The sequence below is a fragment of the Petaurus breviceps genome, unplaced genomic scaffold (assembly GCF_028583685.1).
Source record: "Petaurus breviceps papuanus isolate PSGF00001 unplaced genomic scaffold, PetGlider_PUasm1.0 171, whole genome shotgun sequence".
Classification (NCBI taxonomy): Eukaryota; Metazoa; Chordata; class Mammalia; order Diprotodontia; family Petauridae; genus Petaurus; species Petaurus breviceps.
This window is the reverse complement of record NW_027185754.1, coordinates 21,097,104-21,112,367: the sequence shown is the minus strand read 5'-3', so window position 1 is coordinate 21,112,367 and position 15,264 is coordinate 21,097,104. Positions and strand designations below refer to the sequence as shown.

Genomic DNA, 15,264 nt, shown 5'->3' with positions numbered 1-15,264 from the left:
TATGTTCTTAAGAACTGACAAATAAATTTCTTATGTCATGCCCCCCATCTATGCACCTCTCTACATAGACATAAAGAATATGAGGGGGCAGCTAGGTGGCACAGTGAATAGAGCCACTATGAACTGGCCCTGGAGTCAGGAGGACCTAAGTTCAAATCTGGCCTCAGACACTTGACTTGCCTACTAGCTGTATGACCTTGGGCAAGTCACTTAACCCCAATTGCCCTTCCTTCTCCCCTCCAAAAAAAAAAGAAAGAAAGAATATGAGGAAAGGAGGGCTGAAGAAATACAGAATTTGAGAATGGAGACGTAGCTTTGAAGCATCTGCACTGAAATTTTCTCTTTGCTCCCACCTGAGAACCACTCTGAAAAATATATCTCAGGTCTATCATAATGAGGAGAAATCCTCCAGAGCATATTAGATGCTCTAGAGACCATATCTGATCATAACTCCTTAAATCTGGACCTTAGTCAAAAAATCAGCCCTTATTTCAAAGGCAAGTATCTGAGACACCAAAGAGACTTAAGGCTGAGACAATTTTCTACTTTGCCCCTTTTGCCTCAACTTCTCTTCCTAATTTCTTCTTTATTGTTCCACAACAATTAGAAAAAAAGCTCTTTGCCATCTTGACAAGATACCTGCTCTCTTTCTAATCCCCTTTCAAACTCAGGGGCTTTTTCTCCCAATCTGTTCTACATTCTTCTTCTTTTGGATTTTCTTCACAGGCTATGAGATAATGCCCTGGTCTTCTCTGATTTTCAGGTGAGACAATAAGTTTTAGGATAGAAAAGGGGTGATGAAGAAGGGGTTGATGAAAGAGTGAGAGAGTGATCTAGGATGTAGCAAGGAGAGAGGTGTTATCACTAAGGCTTTCTCTTTGTTTCAAAATCCCCTGTCCATGAAGTTAAATATCCAAGGATTCTCTGATTCACAGTGGAACTACCCAGTTGACTTCAATATGGCACTCATATCTCTCATCACTAGTACATACTTTTTTAGAACTGACATGGCATGAACATGGAATAATGATTTGAAGGAAAGGAAAAGATCCTTTGGTGCAGTGGCTATTGAAAGAGCAGTAGATAGAATGCTAAACTGGGAACCAGAAAGATTAAAGTTCACGTCCCTTTTCATATACTTAGTAGCGGTGTAAACAAAGCAAATCTCTTCCCCTATATTAACTCAGCTTCCTTATTTGTAAAAAAGAAAAAAGAAAAGAAAGGGGGGGGCAATAATAATACCACTTATTGCACAAGGTTCTAGTGAATCTCAAATAAAAAGTAAGCACTTTGTAAACCTTAAGCTATAAATGTTAGATGAAGATGATATTGATGACAATGATGATGATGATTTTGTAATCAAAATTGATCCAGGGTGGAATGACAATGATTTTGGGCCATTTCTACTTAAAGGCTACTTTATATGGTGAGGGAATTGGTTCCTCTACCAGAGATGGGGAACAAGCAACCTCAAAGCCACATGTGGTCCTCTGGGTCCTCAAATGTGACCCTTTGACTTAATCCAAACTTCACAAAACAAATCTCTTTAATAAAAGGATTTGTTCTATAAAACTTGGATTCAGTCAAAAGACCACACCAAAGGACCTCGCAGCCCACATGTGACCTCGAGGCTACAGGTTCCCAACCCTTGCTAGAGGCTAGTCTAACTCAAAAAAATAATACATACCTCCTTCAAACTCCCAAAATGGAGTTTCAGACATCAGGGGTCTGAGAGATAAAACAGTGAATCTTTTTGTCACCAACCACTGGGGGACTGTAGCATGCTTCAGTGTCTATTCTTGTATACTACAAAATTACAGAATCATTGACTCTCCACTTAGCAGGAAGATCAGAGCACATCTTTTGAATTCCTGCTTAGTGCTTTGTTCTATATGAGATAGTAATGAATAGGTGCTAAAGGAGTCCCTGTCTTTTAGCTTGCAATGGTGGTAGTCCCAATGAAAAAAAATGGGAACAATATAAAGAGATTTGTAATTATCAGAAACATTTGTACAGTGGCTAAAAGTCAATATATTTTAATATATTAAAGATACTAAAGATTTGTCTAAGGTTTTCTGCAAAACCAACACAGCTATGCCACTTCTGGAATTTTTGCATGTATCTTTTTCTTTGATCACATAAATTAAATAGTCCATACTTTTTTTTTTTTGCTTTTTTTGGAGGGGGAAGGGCAAGGCAATTGGGGTTAGGGGACTTGCCCAAGGTCATACAACTAGTAAGTGTTAAGTATCTAAGGCCGGATTTAAACTCAGGTCCTCCTGACTCTAGGGCTGGTGCTCTATTCACTGTGCCACCTAGCTGCCCCGATAGCACATACTTTTATTAAGTATTGTGGTTCACAGGAATGTTAGCCCTACCAGTTAATAACATCTGATTGCCAATTGTTGTATTTGTTCTAACAAAAGCAGAATAACAGAAGGATCTTGAGTTTTTACCAAAATAAGAGAAATATGATGAGTGAAAATATCATATGTTAAGGCTTTTTTGAAGGTGTATTTAAAATGTATTTCTACAAGTTTCTATTTCTGACTATTTTATTTTTTCAATTCTACGACTTAGCTAATGAGAGAATAACGAAGGACTAAATAAGGGCATATGACAGCACATAACATATTTCCTGACTGACTCTGCAAAGGGAGAAAAGACTAGAGGTTCCTAACTAGAGATCAGTGAACTTGTCTTTAATTTCAGATAATATCCCATAATATATTCTTAAAGGAACAGTTTAAAAGCATTTGGAAAAGGCTTTTTATTTAAAAATAGTAACAGTTAAGAGGTAAGGAGGCTTCTTCAAGAAGAGATGATATTTTGCTTATTGGAAATGGTATCAAGATTGATAGTCCAGGCAAATGTTGTGTAAGAAGCACACACAGATTTCATTAAAGGTCTGGATGAAGTTTGTCATGAGATAAAGTGTATAGGCTATATGATTATACACTTACTTGTAATTGGAAGTATGTAGGAGACTGGACTCAGAGTCAATTTGGAAAAGGGTCTTGATTGGATCTATTTTTGGCCATACATGTAAAATTATTACCAATGACTTGAAGACCTAGAAGGCATCCTAATGAAATTTGCAGAAGATAGAGCATAGAAAGGAAAGCTAATATTTTGAATAGCAAAATCAGAATGAAAAATGTTTTGGCAACCAAGAAAGATTCATTTGAACCCAATGTGATGATATAGGCAAAAATGCAAACTTCCAAATCTGGGTTAAAAAATTAAACTTCACAAGTACAGTATGGAGGAGGTAAGATTATAGAACCATTAATGTAAAAAATAAAACATGTAAGTTTGAGAAACTCAAGTTTTAACAAACTCAAAATGAGTCAAAGTTATATGATATCTCAAAATTCTACTGCTATTTTAGGCCACATTAAGAAATATACAAAAACCAAGATTAGTTACCTTTGATAGTCACACTCTTTTGATGATGTACCTGGAATGTTATGTTCAGACCTAGGTTTTACATTTTAGGAAGGACACTGGCAACCTGGTGAAAAAGATGTTCAAGATGGTTGAGGGGACTATATACACCATGCTCTAAGAGGATCATAGGAGAGAAACATTGTCAAGGTAATCACAGCAATGATCTAGTGTTATTTCTCTGCCTTTTAGTGGAATATGGGGCTGGGTAGGGTGGTCTTCTACTAAAACAAAAATTTGCATTTCTTTCCCAGCTGCTTGCATTTCTTTGAGCTTACTTTGGGTCCATCTTTGAAGAAAGTAAAATTCTCTAAGTTAGTATTGATTATTTACCAAAGAACCACTAACTTAAGATGTACACTCCCATGTGATATCCATATTATATTTGGGACCAAGACACACAATGCTTCATAGAAGAAAAAGAAGAGTAAACTTATTCTACTCTTTTTTCCAGATAGAAAGATAGGAACATATATTATTAATAGAATACATTAGTGTCAGATTTATAATATATGTGGATACAATAGAGTATAGACACTAATTACGTACAATAAGTCTAATGCTATGAAAGCTATAGATATGCATGTACACACATACATATATATGTATGTATATATCTATATGTGTATACATACTTACACATACATACACATGTGTGTGAGTGTGTGTGTGTATGAGTGTGTGTGTGTGTGTGTATATAAAGGTGGTTTAATGATTAGAGAAGCAGTTTCAGAAAAACCTGAATTCAATTCCCATCACTAAACCACGTTAATCTCATGACCCTGGATGTTTTGGAATCTTCCCATTCCTTGGTTGATAGGGCAGTTCCTGGAAAATAGGAGTCCCTGTTTGCTGGGACACGGGGTACAATGAGAGAATTCCCAGTGTGAAGGTCCCCCAAATATAATCTCAGTTCCAGTCAGCTCATGGGCTAAGGAAAGAAGAGATTCTTGATGCTGTAGCACAGGGTTGAGACTCAGATCCTTTGTGTTCATATGTTATATCATTGTGCCATCCTCATCAAGACTGTGGACTGCTGCTAGTCCCAGCCCTAGACAGTATCTCATATACTAGAACTGGCCGCCACTAACTCAGACCTTGTTTGTTGGGTACCAGAAGGAACGTGGAAGAGTCAGTCTCCTAAGTCACTAAAGGGAAGATTTCATTTGTTTGTTTTTTATGGTGCACTTTACCACAGGTGGCAGTCAGCAGTAGGGACGATGAGGTTCAGTGGCAAGAGAAGCAGATTGGCAAGAGGAAGATGGAAGTAACCTGAAGAAGCAGCTTAGAGAAGCTCTTGGTAATGCCTGTAGGGAGAATAAAGTTTCCTCTGGTATATGCCCAGGGTGGAAAGCACCCATATAGCCTTGGGTCAGATAGGAGCTCTTATTTGGAATGAGACTTCTGGGAGCTTTTAATGTTTTCCTATGAATGGAGATCAAGTCTTACAAGGAATAACAGTATAGTCTGTGAGATTCCAGTGGCAGGCTTCTGATTTGGTTGGTTCAAGAGCTTTCTAGGGGGTCTAAGGGTAGGGCCTCTCTTCTGTACCTGTGTTCCTGTTAATGCTATTTAGTCAAGTGAGTGGAGCATCTTTGTCTTGCCAGCCATCAGAGAAGGTTATCATAGCCCCTCAGGAATGGATAGGGAGGAGAAGAACATATTTCCATTGGCTACAGGACCACACTGCCACAGACTGAATAAAAGGTAAGTAAAAGGAATTCTGGGCATCATCATGTCTTTGGGGTTAGACACAATTCACAGAATATTAGTATCAAAATATGGCATGAGCATACCTTGCACTACACTAGACAAGTAATTTAACAATTAAATGCCCCCAAGAAACATTTTAGAACATGTGGTGCAGAGGAGTTCATGATCTGCATTGATGAATGGAGTTTCCCCCCTAGGAATTCCATACTGAAATTAAATCAGAGACACAGTTTTACACAATTTGAAGAGAGAAAGAGAGACAGAGACATAGACATAAAGACAGGAAGATTATTATAAAAAGGATGTGTATACTCATCAGGATGTGAAAATCATTTATTGCTATAATATATGATTCCATAGAAGTAAGAAGTATGCCATAGATCTTTTGAAAGAAAAATACTTATTGATCCTTTCTGGGCTATGTAAGGACACCAATAAGTCTATCCATTACCTAATTCTATAACTTGCTTCTTCCCCTAGGCAGTCTCCCAACCTTGAATTATATTATACAGATCTCTAAAAAGGACACCACAGGAAAAACGTAAGCATCAGTTGCTAATGTCTCTTAAATACTAAAGAATAGATCAAAAGATTGTAGATATAATTCTGTAATTGACTCCAGAAATCATCAATTCCAGTCACCTTAATTTGCAAGGAGGAAACCACAGGTGATAAGTGACTTGCCTAACGTCACAAAAGTAATAAGGAGAGGCAGATTTAAATCTATATTCCCTAAATCAAAGTCAAGCACTCTTTCCCTTATATCACATGGCATAATGTAATTTCAAAGAAATCATCATAAACTCAACACTGACTTGTTGACAGTTTCCCAAAAAAGAAACCCTGACCATTATCATCTTCATCTTCATCATCAGTAAGCATTTATGAAGTGTCTACCATGTACCACGAATGTTACAAAACACTAAGAATACAAAGAAAGGCAAAAAACATGGCTCCTGCCCTCCATTAAGGCACATAGAATGCCAGAGACCACATATAAACAAGTATAGACATCCAGAATGTACATAATGAAAATAAAGGCCAGTCATATAAAGGGGGCACCAACCGTGAAGGGGGAGCAGAAAAGGCAACTTTCAGAAGATGGGAGGAAGGAAGACAGGGAAACAAGAAAATTAAGGTGACAAAAGAAAATGTTTTCGGTATGGGGGTCAGCCAGTAAAATCAGATGGATTGTCCTGTTTATAGTATAGCAAGAAGAGCAGTATTACTGGAGCAAAGAGCACACAGAGGGAAGAAAGGGGGTCAGAAAGGAAAGGTTAAAAGGAGTCATTTTGTGAAGGGCATTAAAAATATAAAAGTATTTTCTATTTGATCCGGGAAGTAATAGGGAACCACTGGACTTCATTGAGAAGGGGGGTGGGGCGCAACTTGGTCAGATATGTGCTTTAGAGAGATTGTTTTGCCATCTGAACAGAAAATGGGCAAGAGAAGGGAGAAACCAGAGGCAGGAAGAACAACCATAGAGCTATGGTAGTATTTCCAGGCCTGAAGTGATGAGAGCCTGTACCAACTACATAGCACTTTTCACAAAAAGTCTTTCCAGTCCTCCTTAATTTTAATGTGTTCCCACTGAAATTACTTCCAGTTTATCAGGAGCATGTCTTGTTTGTGCCTAGTTGTTTAAATGTTGTCTCCTCAGTTGTAAGATGAGGTCCCAGAGGGATGTTTACAAATTTGATCACAGCAGGTGTTCAGGATTAAGGTTGAACCAGATGACTCCTCAGGACCCTTCCAACACTAAAATTCTATTATTCCCTAGGTTACATATCCATGTCAAATATCGGTTGAGTCTCTTCTAAAGAAGCAAAAAGAACATGAGTCAGACCAACCAGACGTGGGTGACAGAATTCCTCCTCCTGGGACTCTCTGATGACCGTCAGACTCAAGTATTACTCTTTGTACTTTTTCTAGGAGTCTACTTGGTTACTGTACTAGGAAACCTGCTCATTATCATCCTGGTTCTGGCTGATTCACACCTCCATATACCCATGTATTTTTTTCTGTGCAACTTGTCTCTTGCTGACTTCCTCTCCTCTACCAACATTGTTCCTCAGGCTCTTGTCCACATGCTGTCCAAAAGGAAAGTTATATCCTTCATAAACTGTGCAGCCCAGCTTTTCCTATACCTCTTTTTTGGTGCTACACAATGTGCACTATTAGCTATAATGTCCTATGACAGATACTTGGCCATCTGTGACCCCATGCACTACTCTATCATTATGACTTGGAAAGTGTGTGGTCATTTGGCCTTAGGGTGCTGGGTCAGTGGTGTTCTAATATCCTTGGTGGATACTACATTCACACTATACCTCCCCTACCAAGGAGACAATAGGATTGCTCATTTCTTTTGTGAGGCCCCAGTTCTCTTGGCCTTGGCATCTGGAGACACCCACAGATCACAGATGGCCATTTTCCTCATGGGTGTGGTGATTCTTCTTGCACCCGTGTCCTTGATCCTGGTTTCCTACAGCTCTATCATAGTGACTGTCATCAGAATGAAGACAACTTCAGGAAGGCTCAAGGCTTTCTCCACATGTGGCTCCCACCTTATTGTGGTTATCCTATTTTATGGATCAGCAATAATGACTTACATGACACCTAGGTCATCCAAAGAGCAGGGCAAACTGGTGTCTGTGTTGTATGCTGTGGTAAACCCCATGCTTAACCCTCTCATCTATAGCCTGAGGAACACAGATGTAAAGAGAGCACTCAAGAATGTAGCCAACCAAGCACCATCCTGGAGATAATGATCATCTTATTATAGTTTCATCTATCAGTATATCTTAGCTTCAAAAATTGTCATATCAACTCCACTTCCGCCCCCCCTCCCACACACATACATATACTTCCAAATAGAGGAAATGCTTTTATCCTCATGGTTGATGGTAGGGAGTGCATTTTATTATCATTCTATAAATTTACACAGAATGTTTGTGTATTGTATACTTTTAATAAGTCTCAGGTGTGGAAAGAGGTATGATGATGCCATCTATCACTCTACATAATTACATTAAGCTATGCTATTATGGAGGACTTAGGGATGGGCATTATTAATGTTGAGTTATCATAGTTTCTGGATATTCGGCACTAGATTTTGGGAGTACAGAGCAATATGTGATGAAAAAATTCTTGGAAACCAAAAGAGAGAGAGGGAAACATTTGAAAATCTAGTGGAGATCTAAAAAAAAAAACTCTAACATGATCTTAGGCATCCATTAATAGAAATATGGTGTTCCAAATGTATGAAGTTACTGAACTATTGTTCTCTGTCTAGGTAGGATCATATCAGCAGGATTTTTTCTATGTTAAATACAGTGACTTGTACTTAGTAGATGCTTAATAAATTCCTGTTGACTTGTTGATTTGATATGGCCAGGCTGGAGTATGTCCAGAGGAAGGGAATAAAAGTGAATTTAAATTCAAGGTATGAGAAGATACACCCCCCAAAAATTGTCTTAAATCTCCTTGATAGAAGAAGTCTCAGAGTTAGCTAATTCAGCCTATTCCTGTGTATCCTTGAATCTCAATCAAGCCAATACCTCTTAAGGTAGTGTATCCCAATTTTAGGCAGCTCTAGTTATAACAAAATTTCTTCATGCACCTAGTCAAGTCTGCCTTTCTACATAGTCTGCCAATCTCCCTAATTCTTCTTGCTGGGACCAAGCAGAATAAGTCTAATCCCTTTTCCATGAGAAAGTCATTAAAATATTTATTGTAATTCAACTCATTCTTGAAGAGGACTAATAACATCACTAAGGTGAGTGTGAATTGGATTTAAATGATGAAGAGCTGGGAAAAGTCATCAGTCTCATTCTCTCCCCCACAGTCCAGTTGAAAGACAAGAGTCAAAAGAAATAGTGATGCCCCAGATGCAGAGGGTGACCTTGAGATTTTTAAAAATAAGGGTTTTCCAGACTCTCAGTTTATCTGAGGCAATGTCCATTCAATAACTAAGGGTTAGGTAAGAATGGAGACGAAAGATGACCCAGATTTCCACACCAAAGCATAGATCTGGGAAGGGAAGACCCTCAGAGTCTCTTGGCAGAACAGAGAACAATTAGTATTTGTATTCTAAGCCATCAAAACTCAAACAATGAGCAAAGGCTTGGGCTGGGACCTATTATTGTCCATTCCATGAAAGTCAGAGTGATCTGAATTGAAAAGTGCTGTCAGGCAGATCCATTTGAATTACAATAGGATTTTTAAAAACCTGTTTTTCCAAAGCTATAGCATAAATGAGAACTATATAAGACACAAAGTAATAACACAAAGCCAAGGACAAACAATTATGACATTACACTAAAGGTGTATCTATTTTATTGTTGTTGCACAATCCTGTCTGATTCTTCCTGACCAAGTTTGGGGTTTTCTTGACAAACATACTAAAATGATTGGCCATTTCCTACTCCAGCTCATTTTCAGACAAGGAAGCCAGGTAAACAGGATTAAGTGACTTTCCCTCAGATATTCAGAAAATATCTGAGATCATATTTAAACTCAGGAAGATAAGTCTCCTTGACTCTAAGCCCAACACTCTATCCACAGTGTCATCTAGTTGCCCAAAGGTTTGTCTATCGATTGACATCAATTTGATGTGGATACAACATATGGAGTTAAGGAGAATATTAAGGGTTGCTTTTCTAGTACTTTGAGAGGACTCTCTGAGAGGGACTTGAGAGCTTGAAACATCATAAAACTTCTTGTTATCTTGTACCATAAAATTACCCAAAAAAATCATTCTCTCTCCCTTATCCTGTACCATAAAATTCCTTATCTCCCTCATCCTTGTGTCATAAAATTCCCCCATCTTCCTTATCCTGTCCTTGATCCTGTTTTTATCTTTAACCACCATAAAACTCTAAAACTACATCATTATCCTAAACATCTACAGACTGTATAGCTTTCTGTCAATAGCAAAACCAATAGAAATCAGATAATCATCTCAATAATGCTGAAAAAGTTTTTGAAAAAATACATCTGTTGCTATTAAGGAAACTATAAAGAGGTGTAGGCTAAGATGATCTAAGATAGGCTAAGTTGAGCTTCCTCCAAACCCTTCTAAATACCTGTAAAATGACTATAAAGAAATTCTAGAAAAAAGGAAGAAATTCTAGAGCAGCAGAACCCACAAAATGACAGAGTGAAACAAATTTCCAGCCTAAGATAACCTGGAAGTTCAATAGGAAAGTCCCGTTGCCCTGGTCTGAGAGAAGAACACAGTAATGCCAGCACAAAATGGCCCAGGTGAACCCAGAGCAGGCTTCAGGGGACTGAATCACTGGAAACTGTGGTGGTTTCCAGACTTCTCAACCCACAAATGCCAAAGACAACTTAGAAGGTCAATAGGAAAAGTCTGTCAGACATGGGTGAGAGAGGAACATGGGGCCCCAGCCCTAGGGTGACTGCAGCAGTGGCAGTGGCTGATTCCAGAGCTCTCAGTCCACAGACAGTGGGGGAATTGAGCAGCTAATCTGAGGGGTATTCAGGGATCTCTTTGCTGGCACTCAGGCAGGATTCTCTTGCTTTGCCTGTGCTTGGATCTAGGTTGCAGTGTTGGGTGGCAGTCCTAGGGCAAGAAGGAGCCCTGGCATGACAGAGCTTGTGGCAGCAGTGGAGAGGGAATCCTCCTCACAGTTTCAAGGCAGAAAGGAGTGCTTGTGGTCACTCATAGACCACAGCACGGGCCTAGAGAGAAGTAAAGACCTCTCCTTTGATCATACCACCTTGGAAGAGCTGAAAACTTACTGAACCTTAGAAATACCTCTGAAAACAGATGCACAAAACCCCTGAAGCTTGGGACAGTACACCCACCTCCACTCCCACACCAATCCCCACAAGGAGCAAAGTTCTGCCTTGAGAAAGAGTTAGAAAGTCAAGTATTTGGCTGGGAAAATGAGCAAACAATGTAAAAATAAAACAAACCTCAGACCATAGAATCTTACTTTGGTGACAAAGATCAAAACATACAACCAAAAGAAGACAACGTCAAAGCTCCTGCCTCCAAAACCTCCAAGAAAAATGTGAATTTTTCACAGGTCATGGAAGAGCTCAAAAAGGATTTTGAAAATAAAGTAAGAGAAGTAGAGGAAAAATTGAAAAGAGAAATGAGAATGATGCAAGAAAATCATGAAAAACAAATCAACAGTTTGCTAAAGGAGACACAAAAAAATGCTGAAGAAAATAGCACCTTAAAAAATGGATCAATCCAATGGCAAAAGAGGTCCAAAAGAACAAGGAGGAGAAGTGTCTTAAAAATCAAAATTGGTAAAATAGAAAAGGAGGCCCAAAAGTTCAATGAAGAAAATAATTCCTTAAAAATTAGAATGGAGCAAATGGAAGTTACTGACTCTATGAGAAATCAAGAAATTATAAATCAAACTGAAAGAATGAAAAAATAGAAGACAATGTGAAATATCTCATTGGAAAAATAACTGGCCTAGAAAATAAATCCAGGAAAGAAAATTTAAAAGTTATTGGACTACCTGAAAGCCATGATCAAAAAAAAGAGCCTACACATCATCTTTCAAGAAATTATCAAGGAAAACTGCTGTGATATTCTAGAACCAGAGGATAAAATAGAAAGTGAAAGAATCCACTAATGACCTTCTGAGAGAGATACCAAAAGGAAAACTCCTACAAATATTGTAGCCAAATTCCAGAGTTCCCAGGTCAAGGAGAAAATATTATAAGCAGCCAGAAAGAAAAAATACAAGTATTGTGGAAACACACTCAGGATAACACAAGACCTAGCAGCTCCTACCTTAAGGGATGGGGGAGCTTGGAGGCCAAAGGAACTAAGATTAAAACCAAGAATCACCTACACAGCAAAACTAAGTATAATCCTTCAGGGTAAAAAATGAATATTCGATGAAATAGAGGACTTTCAAGCATTCGTGATGTAAAGACCAGAGTTGAATAAAAAATTTAACTTTCAAATACAAGAATCAAGAGAATCATGAAAAGGTAAACAGGAAATAGAAATCATAAGGAATTTATTAAATTTCAAATTTTTTAAACTCCAAACACAATCAAGGTCTTAGATTGGTAGTGTTAAGAAGTGGGGGATAGAATAGAGAAAATGGAAAGCTGAAAGGAGCAGATATAAAGAAGTGTCAGAATGAGAACTAAAACATTCCAACTCCCAATCATTTTCCCTACAATAATCACATTGTGTTATTGGCCAAAAGGATGAGATTTTATAATATAGCCGGAAGCCAGAACAGTCAAATTTCATTAAATTGCGATGATCAGAGGCAACATAAAGCTGAGTTATTCTGAAATTTAGAATATTTATAAATGAAAGTAATTTCTTTCTTTCAGATACTAACAAATATATACTTGGGGTTTACAGGGAAATTTCTTTCTTAAGAACCATAACTTAAGCCCAAATTACTCTGGCTCTCAATGATTAAAAATAATTAATTAAAAATAAAATAATAGGTCTCAGGTCAAGCCCCAACTGGTCATTATTTGGGCCCTGGTGGCTCAAGGTGAATATAAATAGCAATTATTTCAGTTTTGGCCAGAAACACTGAGGATCTTCCCCTCATGGATTTTTTTTACTAAGAAAAAGAGGCCATTATTTGCCTTATTTCTTATCTAGCCTTAACCACTGAATAGGCATTTCCTCAGTCAAACTGAGACCAGGAAAAAACCTTAACTTAAAAAGGCCAAGGTCTCCCACTTCATCAGGGCCATCTTCAGCCATCCTGATCTGTATGTTGCCACTGAGTGCAGATGGCTCTGGAGGAGAAAGTGAGGCTGATGACTTTGCACAGGCCCCACTCTCCCCACCCCCCTTCACTTAAATACAATTCATTTGCAAGCCATGGCCTCACCTTCCTGATGCCATCATCCTCTTTGAGAACAAAGGATAAACAACAACAAATATAGATATCCTAGAAGCTTTTCTTCAATAAAAAGATAAGATTTGTTTTGATAACCAAGAAATACATGTAAGGGAATATAGACTAATTCACTTGGAATGAGCACCAGTTCTAATGGGTGGCATTTTCTTAATAGATTGTTACCGAATCATAAGCAGATATTGTTATATAAATTCACTTGTAAATCAGGAATTTGAAATTTGGATTCAATAGAAACCATGTTATCATTGGTACTTAGGTCCCTATACCTATACTTAAAAGCCTATTATAAAATGGTACATTTTCTATCAGAAATGGAAGAAAACATGATTGTGGTCATCATAATTAAACTAAACCACACCTTAAACTTGAATAAGAGATTCTGGTTTTCCTAGAGTGCTTGTGCTTGAGAAATTTAGATTGAATTAAAGTAGGATGGGAATTAGACATAGCTGTTTAGGAAACTTTTCAAGGCATTACTTTAGAAATCACAAGAATTTATAGAATGATTGTACCAATTTCTCTCTTTATCTAAACTCACTTCAAAAATGATTCTTCTCAATTTTCCTTGATTTCTTTTTTTTTAGAGGGAGATGTGCAGGACAATTGGTGCTGAGTGACTTGCCCAAGGTCACACAGCTAGTAAATGTTAAGTGTCTGAGGCCAGATTTGAACTCAGGTCCTCCTGACTCCAGGACTGGTACTCTATTCATTGCACCACCTAGCCACCCCCCATTTTCCTTGATTTCATTAAATCACCTGCATTATTCACAAACTTATCGGCCACGTTAGGCTCATAAAAGAAATTAAGGACAAGAGAATTTAGGGAGAAAGGTAGGTAGAAGGAAGTAGAGTCACGAAAACTGAGACACAGACACAAAGATAGAGATTGACCTTGTGAGATTAGAGAGAAGTGCTAGGGAAGAGATATGAATCAGATGGTTCCCCACAGACCATCAGGTAGTATTATTGGCCCATGATAATCTGATTGCTATCATCAATGAGCAGGGGGAAGAGCATCCCAGTGGGTAAAGCAAGACAGGGGGCAGAGAACAACCAGAAAAGTGAGATTTAATATATTTGTGAGTTTGGCATTATCTCCTTGGGGTAATGAGTGCATAGCTCATAAGAGAATAGAAGGCATTTTCACATTCACTATTTCATTAGATCCTTGGGAAGAGTTGGAATTCATATGTACACTTGGTATCAACTTCAACAATTCATTCTCAGTGAAGTATATAAAACAGTGCAGTTGAAATGTCCTAAAATTCATTTCATCTCCTTCCATAAAATATTAATTAATGCTGAGGCATCCATAAAATTCAAGGCAAAAATGTTTCTTTCCATAACCAAGTGATCTATATTGCAGAGGAATAGAATCTTTGGTGAGAGGGTTCCATGACTCCTAATAAGGGCATTACATGCAAAGAGATAACAGTCTCAACAATCCATGACCTGATGTAAGACTACTTTCTCATGTTAGGGCCACTTCTTCCAACTCATCTCAATACTCTGCACCCATCACGCTCTTCTGCAATCAACCAACACTAATTGAAGGACTTATTATGTTTCATGCACTGTGTATACTTCAGATACAATGAGAAAAAAATGAAACAGGAACTGTCTTCAAAAAACATACCTTCTATTGTCTTTTTTTGTCCAAATTTACAAATTTGGGGTGTGTGTGTGTGTGTGTGTGTGTGTGTGTGCATGTGTGTTAAAGTTAACTCAGGTTGAAGGTTTTTGAAACCTTTATAAAAATAATTCAGATAATCCAAACTCATGATGCAGTTTGACTGCTAATTTGCTTATATTTCTTTTTTTATTATTATTTTAAAGCAATTGGGGTTAAGTAACTTGCTCAAGGTTACACGGCCAGTTATTTCTGGATGTGGTGCTGAGTATCTGAGCCCGGATTTGATCCAGGTCATCCCGACACTGGAGCCAGTGCTCTTACTCGCTGAGCCACCTGGCCGCCCCAATTTGCTTATATTTCTGACCTTTATATTTTATTAAATTCTATAACCTAGTATGATGGAAGAGGTCCAGAAGGGAAGAAGAAGGGGAAATATTGTCTCAATTTTCAAAAATAGAAGAAAGTAAATAGATTAGACATCAGGTGAACTTCTACTGAAGCTCAATCAAATTAAATTTAGCTGAAATTCAATCTAAAGCATATTCTTAAAAAGGTTAATATGTGAGTATTTAAGAAAGAAAT

The 15,264-nt window shown here is 37.9% G+C and overlaps 1 protein-coding gene across 1 annotated transcript; it reads left to right on the top strand.

Annotated features, from left to right (window-relative positions):
- Positions 1-6,935: 6,935 nt before the first annotated feature.
- On the top strand, positions 6,936-7,928 carry LOC138157231 (olfactory receptor 2D2-like). Its single transcript, XM_069082796.1, has one exon. The coding sequence runs from the start codon at positions 6,996-6,998 to the stop codon at positions 7,926-7,928; it is 933 nt and encodes a 310-aa protein (XP_068938897.1). The 5' UTR covers positions 6,936-6,995.
- Positions 7,929-15,264: the final 7,336 nt, after the last annotated feature.